Source organism: Lycium barbarum, chromosome 6, assembly GCF_019175385.1.
Source record: "Lycium barbarum isolate Lr01 chromosome 6, ASM1917538v2, whole genome shotgun sequence".
Classification (NCBI taxonomy): domain Eukaryota; kingdom Viridiplantae; phylum Streptophyta; class Magnoliopsida; order Solanales; family Solanaceae; genus Lycium; species Lycium barbarum.
In genome coordinates this window covers 123,858,839-123,877,470 of record NC_083342.1, presented here as the reverse complement: position 1 = coordinate 123,877,470, position 18,632 = coordinate 123,858,839, and the positions used below count along the sequence as shown (strand labels likewise).

Sequence of the window (18,632 nt, the reverse complement as noted above, 5' to 3'; positions counted from 1 at the left end):
ATTTGAGCTAAGAATGTAATCTAAATTGACCCGTGAGAAACCTTGTTAAAATATTTAAATAATTTTTTTTTTTTTGGATATGTTATATATAGGTATAATAAAAAAGAGAAAAACAAAATTAGTTTTGTTTGATAATTACACAAATTATAAGAAAATAAATAAATTAATTAAACTTTCTAAGAGTGCGTAAGTTGGATTATACTTGTCTAACTCATTTTCATCATGACCATTTCATTTTTTTTTTTTTGCGCGGAGTGTCCTTCAAATGCACTGGTCTTTAATTTTTGTCCCTCAAATTGGTAATCTTTAATTTTTGTCTCTTTCGCTTAATACCATGAAGTTTGGAGTTCGAACCCCGGCTCAGTAAAAATAAAAAAAAAAGACAATTTCACAAGGCAAAGTTTTGTAGCAAAGTTAGGCCTTAAGGGAGAGTTTTACCTTCAAATATAAGGCAAAACTTCGCCTTAAGGGAGAATTTTGTCATGCCTGAAGGTAGCAAAATTCTGCCTGAGGTAGAGTTTTGCATGCAAATCTCTGCCTTACGAATTCAAACTCTACAGTGCGATTTTTTTTAAATTTTTTTGACTGAGCAGGAGTTCGAACCCGAAACCAAGGGGTTCTAACGAAGGGCAAAAATTAAAGATTACCAATTTAATGGACAAAAATTAAATAACACTCCAAAATAAGGGCAATTCGTTCAGCCCAAGTAATTTGGGCAGCGTTAAAGCTATTTCTTATCCGCCCAAATTCAAGACAAACCACTTACTCCTAGACCTCTCCAAATTAAATTGCACAGCCAAAATTACATAATTAAGTAATTTTTCCCTCGTCTCCTCAAGCTACGATATTAGGTGAACGGACAGAGTTAATAAAGCTACCAGTGCAAATATAAATCTATATCTAAAGAACTTTTCAAGCTAACTGATAGGACAGATAATTCCAAGCATTAATATAGCTGTGGATACAACCAGGGAAATTTAATTTTGATACTGTTTTTTACGGGTTATTCGCACAAATGCTCCTATCTCGGGGTGGTTTTTTAATTTTTACCCCTCAATTTGTGGTCTTTAATTTTGGTCATTCAACACTTTTGGCGTGACATAAATTAAATTTAAGCCGGCATAGTTATCATTTAGCTTCGGCATATGTATCATAACTTCCTCACAAGTTATGCCGAACAAGACAAAACTTTTAACATTCAACATAATCTGAAAAAAAAGCATAAGTTTAGATTTCGCTCTGCATAGTTAGCGACTTAGCGTTTAGCTAGCACTTCGGCATGTGTATCATCACATCCACACAAGTCATGCCGGAAAAGGCAAAACTTTCAAAAGACTCAACATAATCTGCAAAATACTACATAACTTATGCTGCCTAATTCCTACGGAACTTGTGCCGAGCGAGACAAAAGTTTAATTTTCAAAGATAAAAATGTTACAGAATTTATGCCGAGCGAAGTATATTTGGATATTTTCATTAAATAATAAGGACCAAGGAAAAATAAAATAAAAGACCAGTCCGTATGAAGGGCAATCCGTGCAAAAATTTTATTTTTTTACTAAACAATGAAATCTTTGTAATGGATTAGTTACTGCCAGAACTATAGAGGCAAATCTTAATACAAATCATTTGTCTTCTGTTTAGATGTTGGCTTGTGAAATTATATGGCCCAACTCCTTTTCCAACCTTTCGCTATTGTAGCTTTGTCTCTTCATAGTCGTTTGTGAATAAATAATTACATCATTATTTCTCATGTATAACAGTGTGTTATTGACAGACTGCTTTCTGAGTTCATCCATTTTCATTCCAAAAACTTCAATGTGTAACATGAGATTGAACTCTTTTGTTTTGTTTTTGCTTTTTTTCTCCCCGTATTTCTTAAGTAACAAGGGATGTAAGAATTTCATCACAAGCAATTGATATGAAAGTTATTTTTTGTCATCAATAGAAAATCACCCTCTGTCACAATTTATGTGATGCACTTTGACAAATAAAGAACGAAAGTGCATCACATAAATTGGGACGAGAGAGGGAGTATTTTGCCTCGTTATCATTTTTGGTGAACTACCTGAATAATGAAGGGACATCAGGAAATTGTTTTGATACCTAAAATATTTCTTGATGTAAGTAGCTGGTTTTTCATCTTGCTTATTGAAAAGTTTAAAGTCATACTCCCATACATAGCTTCTGGAACTTGCACACTAAAAGGCATTTTACTTGAGAAAAACAAAAAGAAAAAAAGTTGGATACATTAGCATAAAAGTTAATTTAAAACCCTAAGAAGATGGATTAACCTTTTCCTTAGAAAAGTAGAACTGACTCATCACATGCAGCTAATTTAATCAAGTACTGCTGAAAGTAACTAGAGAAATTACAAACACTTAAAATAATACTAGTACTCTAACCAAGAATTACCCGAAACCCTAACAAAGGCACTGCATTATTTTGATCACTGCTCCTCACTTATGATACAACAACTAAAATAATATATCAGTAGACAATATAGTAAGATATCTATATGAATATATATATATATATGTTCAGTTCAGTGATGAAATGATTACTTGAACGGATTATTGGCTTGGTAGTGATCTTTGCAGTTTGCATCTGTTTGATTAATATTCCATTCCCACAATCTGTCCGAAAAAGCCGACGACCCTTGAAGCAGTAAAGATTGTGGCTGTTGTGATGCTAATTGTGGCTGCTGCAATAATAATGGAGAAAATTGCTGGGCTGCAATAACAGGATGGTTAATGGGATTATGAAAATGGAGCTGGTTATTATGAAACGCGACGGCCTGCTCTAAGTTGATTAGTTTCTGGAAATCATCCACTATAACACCACTAGTATTTGTTGATGATATCAATGAAGTGAAAGGTGTCAAGGACAAGGTGGATGTTGTGAGTGCTGAAGTGACACCGCCCCCCATGGGGTCTAACGCGATGTTAGTGTAAGAATTTGAAAGGGAATTGAGCCCAAGTGATGTAGCAACATGATGATGGTAATGGTGATCAGTGCTAGTGCTGCTTGCACTTGTTTCAGTACTTAATTTTTCGTCGATTTGTTGGGAAGATTGTCCTACAAACAATGGAGAGATTAATGACGAATCTTGTTGTGCTACTTGTTGTTTCTTGATGGAAGTTGTTCCTCTTGAAGAAGAAGATGATGACGCCCTTGTTGTTAGAAGTGATCGTGGGAGAGATGGATGGTCGTCCACTCCGGCTCTTTTATAGACACGACAAAGTGAAATTTCTGCCTGAAAAAACAAAGAAGAGATGTGTAATATCTTATGGAGTATAACAATCGGAATTTGACATCTTGTGCTTGTGAATTTAAAGAAAGGAGGAGGAGGTCAGTGAAATGAATCCTCATTTATAACTTTCATGCGTTTTAATTGGTACTGCCTTTTTTTACTGGCATTTAAGAACTCAATCAACTAGAACACATTTCTTCGATCTTTACAATTTTCTTCCTCATATATTGCCTGCTTTCATCTTTGCTTTATCATCTAAGTTTCTTTCTGTGTCTAAGCATCTAGACCTTTATGAAACTATGAGAACCCAAAGAGGAGGAGAATGAATTAATAACTAGGTTTTCTAATGAGCCATTTGGAACTATAACATATATAGATTTATTTAGCTTCCCTCTCCGAAATAAACAGAAAGTTCAATAGTCAAGCTTGATAAATATTTATGGACATCTTTGCTATAATCAAGAACACCAAAAAACCATCAAACAAAAGAAAGAATTTCTGAAGCTCCTCATATTTTAGTTAGAGCAAGTTTTGAGAATTGACTGTACCTTTTGTAGGCGTTCAGTCTCATGGTGTGGAAGACGATATTCATTCATAATCCAGCTACTTCTTATGCCTTTAGGAGCCTTGCCTGAGTAGAAAACCAATGTCTTTTTCAGGCCAATCGACCGCGAATTTTCACTTCGAATCATTCTATCGGCTCCAGTAGCTTTCCAATAACCTGAAGTTGTGACCCTATTAGGCCTATCCCCATTTCTGTACTTCCTATCTCTTGGCACATAGAAATACCATTCCTTCTCTCCAATTGCTGCCAAAGCTAAATCCAACAAAGAAAATAAAGTTATAAAACTTCCAAACAAAAAAAAAAACCCCCCACATAAACTCAATATAATCCAAATTATGTGCTAGCTAGCACCGAAAAGTTGATTAAGCAATTTGTACAACAAGTGTAAACCCAACAGTTTTGATATAGGATGTAGATATATCTATGAAAAAAACACTAAAATTTCAACGAAAATACCTAATTATGAAGTCATAATTACAAAAGTTCACTGAATTCAGTCTAACAACCTTAAAGATTGAACTAATCAAATTTAAATTTTGAATTCACCTCTAACTGATCGACACTAGTACCATTATGGAGAAAGGAAGAATTTGGGAATTGAGAGAGAAAAAAAAAGAGAGGAAAAAATGAATAGTATATACCAGGAAGCTCCCACGGGTCATAGCGATAAAGATCAAGAAAAGTGATGAGTTCGACATTAAAACGTTTGCCTTCAACCTTACGGCGAAGGTAAAACTCTACAAGTTCTTCCTCAGTAGGATGGAAACGAAAACCAGGCATGACCATGTCATGTTCATGATCATCATCATCCTCATGATTATGATGAGGATCTCCTTTAATGGTGTTATCGATGTTGTCATCTTGTTGTTGTTGGGATTGGCTCATTACGCTTGTAGTAAATGGGACAATTGCCATAAAAATACTTTAGTAACAGTAACTTGTCACGAAGGGAATCCAACTCCCAAAATGATAAGTATATCTTTTAGGTTAAAAGGGGGGAGTCTTCGTCCATTTATATTACCTGGAGTTATTGTACGATAATGCAAGTTGCGGACGAGAGATAGATTGATAAATTGAGTAACAAATAAACCCATAAGTCAAAGTCTTATTAAGTATAGTACCCTCTCTTACTCTAGAGGGTACGTAGAAGAAAAAATGGAGGTTCTTTTTAAAAAAAATATTATTTTTACAATTAATTTTGTTGATTAGAGGTGGGGTGGGGGGAGGAGTTAATCGAAAGATCTACATAGCTATCTATCGACCCTACATGAGAAGATGTTGAGTTAAGATGAGAAAGGGACCTCACAAATAATAGGACAGGTTGGCTAGCGGTGGGTTTGGAGCTTTCGTAATTCTGCTATTAATAAAGTAGTTTTTGTTTAGTTACTGTATTACTATTATTGTTATTAGTACTTTCATATCCAGGATTTCACATTTCTTAGTTTATTTCTAAGAAATTTAACATCTACACCCTGATGGTATAACAATCCCATGAGGTAACTAATTGTAATCATTCATAAAAAGTAGAATCAATTGAAATAAATCACCAAAAGTAATTAAAGGTTTTAGGTTCGAGCTATTTGAATGAAAAAAGAAAAAAAAAAAAAAACACCAAACACACAGTGAAAAACAACAAAAAAAAATGATCAGAAAAATAAGACAAGTTATTATCTTCTATCACAGATTAAAATAGAAATATTTACTCAACATATATTAGTGTAATTACGTATAAATGTCTAGCGGTGGGTTTGGAGCTTTCTTAAATCTCCCATTAAAGTTGTTTTTCTTTAGTTACGAGTTATACCATTACGTAGTACTTTCTTTTCCAATATTTTACAATTATGAGTTGTTGTGTCCCTTTTTTTTCGTTTTTGTTTTTGTGTGTAGTACCTATTAGATTATCTAAGAAGAAACCGGTGAAAAGTTAATCAAAGGTATTACCTGCTATAACAGGAAGGCTTTACTAACAATTAAATAATGCAGTTTAGTAGAATATTTTAATATTCCGCATGTGTAGGCATGTTTTAAAGTAATATACGTATAATGTGGATGGGGCTCCTCTCCATTTTCCCCAAGTTCCTATTTGAATGAAAGACACATGTTATAGTTAATAATTAATGATTGAGATCTAATTGCTCAAATCAAGGTCCTAACTATAGTTAGAATAACAAATATTTTCTTTATTTACTCTAAAAAGATTTGACAATCCCAAAATTCTAGCTAAAACATTATCTCACCTATAAATTAATCCTAAAATTTTCTTTCTTTCCTATTTATTACGTGTCATATAAATGACTTATAAATTTTCTTTTCTTGAATTAAAATTACACCAGGAAGTATAAAAAAAATATGGGAACATATCCAGAAGGATGTAGGGGGGAAAATTAAGAAGAACTGTACAAAAAAGAAAAGAAAAGAAAAAGGAAGAGCACGTAATAAATAGAAAAGAAAAAAGAATTTAGGGTTAATTTATAGGTGAGATAATGTTTTAGTTAGAATTTTGGGATTGTCAAATTTTTCTAGAGTAAATGAAGAAAATATTTGTTATTCTAACAATGGTTAGGATCTTGATTTGGACAATTATATCTCAACCATTAATTATTAACTATGACATGTGTCTTTCATCCAAGTAGGAACTTGAGGAAAATGGAGAGAGTGAAAACGAAGAGGAGCCCCATCCGTATAATGTTAATTAGGAACCATAATACCTATATTCTCGTGATTATAATGTTGATTTTTGCATGTTTACTTATTTGAGCAGTGTTGGAAATAATAATAATTCAAAATTATAGGAAATCAAAATTGGTTATGATTTGATATTTTAATTCATGTCTAGTTAGGATTTATAGTCAAATTAATATAAGAATAGGTTTTGTTGTTTTGAGTTAAAGTAGGTTTTATACTATTATAAATAGGGATGCCGCTAGCTATTTTCATAACAAGTGAAAACAAGAGAGAATAAGAGATATTGTAGAGATTCATAGAGTCTATTAATAAAATATTTTTCTTCAAATTGGCATCAGAGCTTCGACGATCCTAGTAGAAAATCAAAGAGCTTCCGCTGCCGGCGGGCGGCTATGACTCATATATGCCGCCCGTCTGGCCAATGATGATGATGTTGGAAAATATTGGGCTAATGATATGCATGAAAAACAATCATGCTGAGAAGGACTAACAAACTATTGCAAGTTTAAAGAGGTGCAAGAAAATATGCACAAGAGGAACGAACTGTCTTCTCTAGAAGTCGGAGAAGTGAGTTAAAAAAAAATGGGTGTTGATGAGAAAGTGCATCAACAAGTTGGAATGTTGGAGAGAAAGTGCTCCAACGATTGTGAAGGTTAAAGAGAAAGTACTTCAACAATTGAGGGTTGATGACAAAGTGCATCAACAAAATTGGAATGTCGGAGAGAAAATGCTCCAATGATTGTGAAGGTAGAAGAGAAAGTGCTTCAACAATTGAAGGTTGTTGAGAAAGTGCATTAATAAAATTGGAATGTTGGAGAGAAAGTGCTCCAACGGTTGAAGGTTAAAGAGAAAGTGCTTCAACAATTGAAGATCGTTGAGAAAGTGCATCAACAAAATTGGAATGTTGGAGAGAAAAGTGCTCCAACGGTTGAAGGTTGAAGAGAAAGTACTTCAACAATTGCAGGTTGGTGAGAAGGTGCATCAACAAATTGGAATATTGGAGAGAAAGTGCTCCAACGATTGTAAAGGTCGAAGAGAAAGTGCTTCAACAATTGAAGGTTGGTGAGAAAGTGCATCAACAAATTGGAATGTTGGAGAGAAAGTGCTCCAATGATTGAAGGTTGAAGAGAAAGTGCTTCAACAATGGAATGTTAGAGAGAAAGTGCTCCAACGGTTGTGAAGGTTGAACAGAAAGTGCTTCAACAAATTGGAAGAAGGTGAGTGACGGTTGAAGATTGATGGGTTGGAAACAAGTGCCTTGACAATTTGAAGATTGTGACAAGAGGATCAAGAATTAGATATACGATTTTGAATGATGGGAGAATGTTGGAAATAATAATTCAAAATTGTAGGAAATCAAAATTGGTCAGGATTTGATATTTTAATTCATGTCTAGTTAGAATTTATAGTCAAATTAATATATGAATAGGTTTTCTTATTTTGAGTTAAAGTAGGTTTTATACTATTGTAAATACGGATTCTGCTAGCTATTTTAATAACAAGTGAAACCAAAAGAGAATAAGAGATATTATAGAAATTCATAGAGTCTATTAATAAAATATTTTCGTTTGCTTCTCATTTGAAGAAATTTCCTTAGGTCATCAATTGATTTTTGTTCGGTTTAAACACTCACATGAACGCGCATGCACACATATACACACGGATTTAACTTATATACACACGATTTTTTTTTTTTTTTGAGAAGCCAAAATTGACGCAGGATAAAGAGGCAGCATAGACCTAGCTAAGTTAGGAATGGGTTGGAGTCCACTTATAGAGTGTGGGGGAGACTGCTTGCAATTGTCAAGAGAATCCCGTGACTGATCTCTGCAACTAATTACGATGATCATGAATAATATCACAGGAACTTAATCTTTGATTTCATCTTGCTTTCTTATTTTTAACTTAAATAATGAACAAATTACTCGTTAATTATAATTACTGACGGCACTAAAAACTAGCTACTAGTAATGTTATTGACTGTTTTGCAACTAAAGGGCCACCATTACGTGCCACATATACAACATAACTATTTTCATTTGGCCTGTGCTAAGTCCGGGCCCAAACAGATCTTATAAAATTTATTTTGCAGATATTTTGTAAAAATTTTCTGCTATTGTTTCTTTGTTTTTCTAGCATCAATTTGATACTTTCAATAGACTTCTATCCGAAAGTTAAGGGAAAACATTTTTTTTTTAGTTTATATATTAAAAAAAGAAGAAGCAAGCATTGGCTTTTCTAATTGCTATTTCACTTAAATACTTTAGACTAAAATCTCCGATGATCCATATTCAGCTTTTCATATGTTAAATTAATTTCATTTGTTTTTTGAATTAAACTTCTTATTTTTTACCAAAAAATATTACAATATTCAATTAATGTCAAAAATATTTACTGCGAAAAAATATTGTTGTATGATGAAATCAATAAAGTTAACTTATAAATAAATACAAATAATTAAGACCCTTGATATTAAAAGATATTTTTGTAGATGTTTTGTCAAATTAAACACACGAAAAAAATATTGAAAAGTCCATTAAATTAAATTGTTCTTACCTTAAGCTTTCATTTTCCTTCCAAAAGATGCATGTTATAAATAACTGATAACGTCCAAATCCACTCCTCAAAGAGAAAGTGTACACGGTCGTATGCAATATAATTTACCCAACTATGAGTCGGGGTCGATCCCACAGGGAACAATATACTAGACGATTAAGAAAGTAAGGAACTTTCACTTACCAAGCTAAGCCAAACGATAGATAATATTTTGGTTTTTGAGAAAATTATAACTAATGTGGAAATGTAAACTAACCTAGAAAGCAAGTAAAATGATCAATGGCCACAAGCATGGATACAAGAAACTCTCAAGTAACGATCCAATGTATTTTATGATTTTACAACTAAGAGCAGGTTTGTATTAATAGATAATGGTTTCTATAATCTCATTGAAAGTCTTCCAACCAAATCAATGAATTTCACTCTAAGCTTTTCCAAGCCTTAGAGTGTGATATCAAGCACAACCAATTGAATCTCAAGTAACTTTTCTATTCCTAGCTCAAGTTATTAGATGGGTTTAATGACCCAAATTCTTGTTAATTATTCTTTCCCAACCTAGATTTCCTCTTCCGAGCTCAATCAAAGTAAATGGGCGAGTCTTAGGGTTAGCTAATCTCTTAAGAAACATTAAAGAACAAGATTAATTAAATCAACAAAGACCCACTTCAATAGCAATAAAAATCATTCAATACATAAGCAAAACAAGAGTTTCATCCAACACTTTAATCATAGAATATTTCCATAAACAAGATTCAAGTGAAGAAAATAAATACTACACACTTAGATATACAATACAAAACAAGGAATTGAAGAAATGAATTAAAGGTTTAAGAAATGCTCAACCAAATCTTTAAATCTTCAACCCCAAAGTGTGGTGTAGGAACCTAGTCTCCAAAACTTGTATGAAATGGCCAAAGATGAGTTTTACAAACCCTAGCATTCTATTTATAGAAGTGCCAAAACGGGAACAAAATCTGGACAAAAATACCTTGCGTGCACAACATGCGTCTCGCAGGTTGTATCGCATGTTCAACCTGCGATTCGCAAGTTGTACAAAACTCTCGCAGGTCTTGCAATGTACAGAGATGACTTGCAGCACATGCGGTCATGAATGTGTCTCGCAGGTGGTACCTGCATCTTGCAAGTGATGCTCGCAGATGCTGCATCCAATTTCTTCAAATTTCCAAAATCTCTATACAAACTTGCTGCAGAACATGCGGCTCGCATGTGTGACCTGCGACTCGCAGGTCACGCTTATTCTATTTTGGCTTGTTTTGCTCTATTTTGCTCTGTTATGCTCTCTGGACATCTTATCCTACAAAACGACATAAGTACACGAAAAGTAACACCAAAAGCGCTTGAAGAGTTACAAAAGCTTAAGAAATTAGCATCGAATATCCCGTAATTTCAAGGCACATCAATAACATCTTTTTCTTTTTCTTAATTTAATAAATCATTTTATGAAATTCACATTTAATGACTTTTTCATGTTGAATTTAAATATTTTGTCTTCGATTATACAGTATTTTGCAAAATATTTTAATATTAAAAAGGTAAAAAATATACTCCACTTTTTTCAATTGTTTAGTATTATTACTGTTTGGTTTCTTTAACTACATTGCTTTTATAACTATAATATTTTATAGTTCCTCTTTTAATATAGTAATTTATTAGATAAGTTTTATGTTGAAAGCGTGCGCACGTAAAATTTGCATAATTAACTAACGTACTTCGGACTGTAATTTACAATTTCGATTCATTTTTAAGTATATTTAACAAAGATAGTCTATTTGAATTTATTCTTTTGATTTTAAACCTAATCTTACCTTAAGTGAAATCTTTGTTAATTACTTATTTTTGCCAGCATGTACAACACAAAATTATAGGAGAAAATAAAAAACTTTATCTATAATCGGGAAATTTTTAAATAGCATATGATAATTGGTAATTAACATCAACAACTAATAAACAGTATTATAAAAATAATATTTTAATTCAATAATTAATCCTATTATAGAATTTGATTGACATTATAATTATATTCTTTAAGTGTCTATAATAAATTCTTAAGGAAATATCTAATTTAAACAAATTTAATATATTTCTCATAAAAGACTCAAATATGTATAAGCATGTTTTGTGGGGACCACTAATCTTTTCCATGACATCAACATCTTTAGTGGCATAAAAAAAGCCCTTAAGGTTCTCAAAATTTACCAAAATTTGTAAGAGTTCACAAAGTAATAAAAACTTTAAGTAGGGGTAAAAAGAGACAAAAAATCAATGTGAGGACTACAAAAAATTAGTATTCTCCCATATATATAGTAGTAATAGTAATATTTAAACACAAGCTTGGTTGAATGTATATTCAATTATATTTAAAAAGTTATAATTTTAATTTCATTATATATGATCAGAGGCAGAGCCAGGATCCGAAGTTTGTGGGTTCAGAGTTCTAATTTTTTTAAAGTTATTGGGTTCTTAATTAATAATTTATACATATTTGACAAAATTTTTAATACAAATATATGGTTCGGACAAAAGCTACTGCGTTCGGCCGAACCCAAATCTGAAGGGCCGGCTCCGCCCTGTTAATATGATAGTCTTCCCACAAACAACCAAAAAAATAAAAGAAGAAAAACTATACATTGTTGTTTGCAATATAGAAGAGTCAAAACATGTCTTCTTTCAGAGAAAACAAGATATTCACACGGGTCTTTTGGAATTGTAGAGGAAAAACAAATATTAGTTTCTCTAGTCACGAGTATGAAAGGAAAAGAATAGAAAGGACTAAGGAGTATGAAAGGAAAAAAATAGAAAGAGAAGTTCCAGAATATAACTACTAATATAACTTGAATGTTCTTTATGCATCACACTCTAATGAATTAAATATCATTCAACTATATGATTCAGTATTAATAGAAAAGTTTTTCAATGAAAGGACTGCCTTCCTATCATATTCTTCCTAAATTGTCTAAACAAAATTTCAATTCGAAAGCATGCGAGTTAAATAAGTACTTATTTTAAAACAGTAAAGTCAGTGAAATAGTTTAATAATCCATCCAACTAGAAAACAAATGAAGATTTGATTTGCTTCGATTGCAATTAGGTAACGTGCTTTGACAAGAATGATGAAAGTTAGGCTAATTATTTTCACCTAATTCATATAATATAAATTATGATGACAAGACTACCTATTGACTCTGTTAATTTTTCTCATTAATTTTCTTAATTAGGAGAAATCAAGAAAATCCTATTGGAGACTAGAATTTGCCTTATTTTGCCGCCCCCAGTCATTTTCACTGGACCCAATTTATTGGAATACTCAGTTAGCCTCCTACAAAGAATTATTCAGATTAATTAATTTCTTACGTAGTAATATTCAGCCATGATGAATTATTTGTCTTGTCTACTAGAAACTTGTTTCCCCACGCCCCTGCCCCCCACAAAAAAAGAACCCCATGAATGTTTTCTCTCTCGTGAAATTGAAGTTGCTTCCAATTTAGATGGTTGACTTCATAATTCCTGTTACTTCATAAATGAGTTTCTATAGTTTTGGTTTCTTCTAATTACCCCCTTTTGGTTTCTACTTATCCATTCTTGTCTTCATCTCACCCTGAAGTGTCATAAGTCAAAGCTCAGGAAAAATAATATTTCAAGATTTGTGAATCTCTAGTGACAGCTAATTTGTAGCTCAAAGATCTACATTTTTTAAAAAAAGAAAATCTGGAAATAAAAAACCCTACAATTTCTGAAATTAAACTTCAAATAAAGTGTAGACTTTCCGTTAGCCTAGTAAATTTTTGACCGGCCTCCTCAACTATGTACTTTCTTATATAACTATCTGGCATCATTGGCTTGACTAATCCGAATTCGCGTCACGTATGTAGGTTCAATTAAACGGGAAAACTGCCTCCTATTAGGAATTTCTATTCTCAAATCCGGAACTTCCTATTAAGATTGGAGGGATCTCTCATCCATCCCACATACATTCTTTAATGGATTCTCAACTATGCATTGATTGAAAAACAGGATGGCACAACCACTAACTCCGGTCTTTTTATGGAAAATACTTCAACTCAAAAGTCAATTTTTAATTTTTCTTCATAATTTCCGGCGTGTAAAGATTTTTTATAAAGCTCCTAGCTAGTTGAGTGCAACATCAATACCGTATTGAAAACCCAAGAATTTGCATGTAAGTATGTTATTTTACAACTTTTTAATTATCAGACACATAAACAACAACAACATAACTAATAGTACTAATTACCAGGCACATCTATTGATTAATTTCTTCAGGTGGTCTAGTACCAGGGAAATCTATCGTCATGAAACTTTAACGAATTACATTGTATAGGTAACCATCTTACGTCATTCTTACGAGCTGTCACGTAATAACAATAATGGAAAGACTTAGGTTAAAGGGGAAGAGTAGGTAGAGTTTCATTTCCCTATTTGGACTTGTGATTAATATCTCCTGTAGTGGCATCATATTGGGTCAAACAGATGGGTAAGCAACAATTTAATATAGTTCTCCAATATTCTTTTGCAGGATCATTGCTTGTAAAGCTAAGGCAAAACGATTTATTATGTATTTTATGTTACATGCTAGATCAAAATTAGAGAACTGCCGTATCTAAGTAGATGTGACCTATAACAATATATGAAATTATAAGATATTTAAGAAAGGACACTTGGAATTCCACCAACAAATGAAAAAAAAAAAGTATCCATAAAAAACGCATAGATAATAAATAAATAATAAAGAGGAAGAAGAACCACTTGGTTTAATTTAATTTTTATATAAGCGTTGCATCAACAGTCGTTTAATTTAATTTTTATATAAGCGTTGCATCAACAGTCGTGATTAACAGTAATATTGTTGAAGTCCTTCCGACCGTTTCAAGAATAAATTATAAAAGCTCTCGGTAGTTTATTTAGCTTTTCATATCTTTGCTTTAGTCATTGCAGTTGATTGTGCTGTGCTTAATTCTGACAACCATGCTTTCTATGTTTAGAACATAATAAGCCAATAAAATATACTCCTATGTTTTTAACTGCATTTAACGACAAGTCATATCCTCTCGAGGAGATGATCTTTTATGCTCACTTACAAATTAAATAGAAGAAAATGACTTTTTATGTTGCACATAACTAGAAAAAATTCACAAATTGAATATTTTTCTAGGTTTCCTTCCTTTTTTTTTTTTTTAGAAAAAAAAAGGCCAAAAAAGAAAAGGAAAGATGACAAATTCAGAGTTGGCACAAGTGGTGTAACCATAACCGGTATGGATGTAGAGATAACGTCCACTAGTTACTTTTCGATCTTATATTTGAAAAATAATCACTATCCCGAAATATTAAATTTCACAATTAACTTCTGAGATTCTTCAATAACAGAAATTAAAAAGTGACTATTTGTAAATTTTTCCTAAAAAGGTTCGATTTGGTGAATTCCTAAATGTATAGCGACCTCGTTCCCTATTAATTCTATCCTCAATTTTGGAAACAAATAAGTATTAAAATTCTTTCAAATAATATCAGAGTGGTGGCTGCTGGTCCTAATACTAGCTATAATTGGGGCATACCAGATGGGGGCCCATCAATATAATTCCTATTACCCCCACGAGAGTCTTGTGGCCTGGACCATTTTGGCGGTTGTCAACCCTTTGTAGCATTTCTTAGCCAAATTGCCATCCTTTTACTATACAAGAGGTTATCCAGTCTAGAACTTTCTTGAGACAGGGGATTATATGTAGGGATATAGGCACTAATTAAGGAATTAAGACTGTAATTTTCATTTGTAAAAGAGAAATTGTTATGTCTGAAAAGAGTAGACTAGAAAAACAGTATTTTACTGTTTAGAAATTACATTAGAGTTCAGTGTATGTTATTTTGACCATTAATATACAGACTTTAAGTTATATACATCATAAGTGTAAGCAACTTTTATACCATTCGATCAGATATCTACAAATAAATAGAATTTGTTATTTCAAAAATAAGGCCGATTATTTATTATCATAGGGAATTAGTAAGAAGCAATTGAAGTTTTTGTATGTACATTCTCTATTGAATGCACGAGGACCAAAATAATATCTTGACAAATTTTGGAGAGAAGTCAATTAATTAATCAACCGACCATTTTGGGATCATAAGCCGTCCCACCAATCTTTTTATGTTTCTTTTAGGGCACATATTTGTCACTATATATATGCATTTTAATCCTTTTCTACTTGGGCATTACCAAACCACACATTTTTCTTTCTTCACTTTTAACTTTTATTGCTAAGAATATGATTGATGTTTCATGTTTTCGTTTCATTACTTAGTAGGCCTAATTAATGTACCTCCCAATTTCTATCTTCACTTTTGTAAAAAGTTCTAATTTGTAATTTTCTATCTTGAACTTGACACCTTTGCTAACGACTTAGATCTTTTTTTAGGTTCACATTGACATTTCAAGATTTTGAAGTCATAGGGAAAGAGTTTTAGATTTGATTAGTCTTGTGACATATTGGTCACCGGGCAAAAAAAAAAAAAAAAAAAAAGATCAATTAATAACAAATTTTCAATTTTCAATTTTGCACGCTTTCAAGTGATTGATATTTAGATTGCCTTAACTAAATTTTCCTTACATTATTAATTTATGAGAATGAAGTCACTGGTGTTTCACGCGTGTAATTAATTTTGGATCGCAATTTTATTTTTATTGCTACTTAGATTTCTAAATTTTGAACAATTCTTTCTTCAAACATGGCCTCTAGCTTACTTCATCATCAAAATTCACATAATGAATTAGGAACTTACAACTAGTAACTAGGCATTCACACATTAGAATGTTGTTGCTTCAAGCATTAGATCTTTACTTTCGTAATAAACAACAAAAATACTCTGAAGACAACAAATTTTAAAAAAAGTTTTCTTTCAAAAGGTTTGATTTTTTCTTGATACATCATAAAATTAGATAAAATTCTCAAAATCTTTCATAAAAAACATGGTTCAACTATGTCAGGAGCAGAAACTCCATATCGTTAGCAGATACATTCATATTAGCAAATCTTATAAGTATGTGCATGGATTCCATTTGTTGCCAAATATATTAAGTAGTGATCTTGATGGCTTCCGGCAAATAATTGCATGCACACTACTAAAAAAATGGCAAAAACCGACTCGGTTTATTCCATAATTTTTTAAAATCTTTTTTTTTTTTTAAAGAAAACGACGGATAGCATCTGTTATTTTTGTAATTATCTTTTATATTGTTTTTTAAAATAAAACGAGGGACTCTGTCGGTTTTTTATTTTTTATTTTTATTTTTTTTAATAAAAAAACCGTCGGAGTCTGTCGGTTTTTAGAGCTAAAAAATAGTATAAATTAAAACAATGGAAGTATTTGAATAAAGAGCATTAGTGGTCTAATGGTACAACCCTTTAATGCCAAGGAACATACCCGGGTTCGATTCCAAGTTGCTACATTCATTATTTTATTTTAAAAAAAAAAATGAAGTCCGACGGTTTTCCAAAACCAACACGACCTAAACCGATGACCCATAGTTCGTCGGTTTTTTCCGTCAAATTTTGTCTGTTTTTTAATAGTGGCAGTCCTCAATAATAATATGTGATACAAATATTCTCTTCTTTAATAATACGCAATCTTTTGATGCATTAATGTGTAATAAATTTACCGCGTTTCTGAATTCAATGCATAACTATTTTAGTGGCATAGTGGTAAAACATAAAATACATTAAGAACTAAAACCAAATAGAAAAGAGAGACAGAGAAGAGAGAGGAGAGAGATCTTGAAAATCGATAAGCTGCGGGCAGCCAACTACCTCAAGATAGTTCAGATATATTTTATTACTCCTTCCGGTCTATTTTACTTCTTGTTGTGTTTTTTTTCAAGCCCTTCAAGAAAATATTATTCCCTTCGATCCAAAATAATTGAGGTTTTAAACTTGAACACATAAATTAAGGATTTACTAACTCCTAAAAAATAAGAGGGCTTTTGAGTAAAATACCCTTAATTATGATTTTCTTTTATTTAGGTTGATAATTATCATAGGGATATGAGAATGTGTCAAGAGCAAATTTAGGAAAGATAATTAAATAATTTCTTAGTTTTGTGAAACATCAATTATTTTGGACCACCTTTTTGTCACAACCCGTTTTAGCCTAGGTCATGCGGGCACCTATCTTTCCCACCTCGATAGGCGAACCCTTAACTCAAAACATTCACAATCAATAAAATAATAGCGGAAGAAGTAAAATGACGTAAGTCTCACAATATAATATAATATAATATAGATAAGTGCGGAAATAAATGAATCCACCCCAGTATCTGGTTTGGTCATACAAGAGCATTTAAATCCGAATACTAAGGTCTGAATAATAATACATAAATAGTCTCAAATCATGTCTTGAAAGAAAAGTAAGACATAAGCAATAGAAGAGTCTTCGAGGTCAGCAGACGCCATGCTTACCCTGGAAAACTCAAGTAGAAGCTGAGAAGTCGATCAACCACGAGTCAGAGAGGTAGATCTGATCTGGTACTCTGCATTCATAAAGGAATGCAGCAAGTGCAAGTTAGTACAAACAATAGTACTGGTAGGCATCATCAGCCGACTAAGCATAGTTAACACAATCTAGAAAATAAAGCAGATAAGCAAATAACCCAACCAACATGAGACAATATAATCATAACCAAGTATTCATCATCACCTATGTAACATATAAACCCCAATATAATAAGTCTGAGCACATCCGATCTGAACCAATCACCACGGCGGAATCATCACAATCTAATCATCACAACGCAGTCACCATAATCCAGTCATCCAAACATCTCACTCAAGTCACAATACAATGCAGTGCAATAATAGTATGAATGCGACACCATGCCATGCAAATGAGGTGTACACATGTACTCCGGACGGAAATATCGACGTTTCGGTAGCACAACCCAGCGTGACTCGCGAAGTCTAAGTGTCACCCGTCTCGGATCTTTGCCCAACAGACAAACGGGACCCTGACTAATTGCTCACAGGGAGAGTCTCACCGGCACCACCCTGGGGGACCCGCGGAGTCCATACACTAACAACGATTACGGAATAACATAGGAATCGGCCATGCAACAACAATGCCCGAATATAACCATCGAACGTCAGCCTCCTCACAATTACTCAAAAGAGTGTCAAATATCAGTTTCACAAATCAACGATTCTGGAATTGAACCTGAGACATCGGCCTCCTCACAATCACTTAAGTAAAAGAGTTTATCAAGTGTCAGTTTCATATCAACAACGATTCCGGAATGGATCTTCGGACATCGACCTTTACACAATCACTCAAGTAAAAGAGTTTATCAAATTTCAGTTCCACTCAATCAACGTTACTGGATCATCACCGGATATCGGTCATGCATGATAAATATGAGGAATGCGTGCAATGCATATGTCAATCATCAACAAGCAAGCTCAATAGCACAAGTACCTCAACAGGGTACGCCAACAATGCATCACATCACAATACCAACAGTGGGTATGCCAATATATATATAAATCAAGTACCAAC

The 18,632-nt window shown here is 32.7% G+C and overlaps 1 protein-coding gene across 1 annotated transcript; it reads right to left on the bottom strand.

The window, feature by feature from the left end:
- Window positions 1–2,257: 2,257 nt before the first annotated feature.
- Window positions 2,258–4,883, bottom strand: LOC132598569 (NAC domain-containing protein 35). The gene is made up of 3 exons (XM_060311522.1): window positions 4,460–4,883; window positions 3,802–4,070; window positions 2,258–3,256 (listed from the first exon to the last, which is right to left on the bottom strand). Exons 1-3 carry the CDS (start codon window positions 4,731–4,733, stop codon window positions 2,561–2,563), a joined length of 1,239 nt encoding a protein of 412 aa, XP_060167505.1. The 5' UTR covers window positions 4,734–4,883; the 3' UTR covers window positions 2,258–2,560.
- Window positions 4,884–18,632: the final 13,749 nt, after the last annotated feature.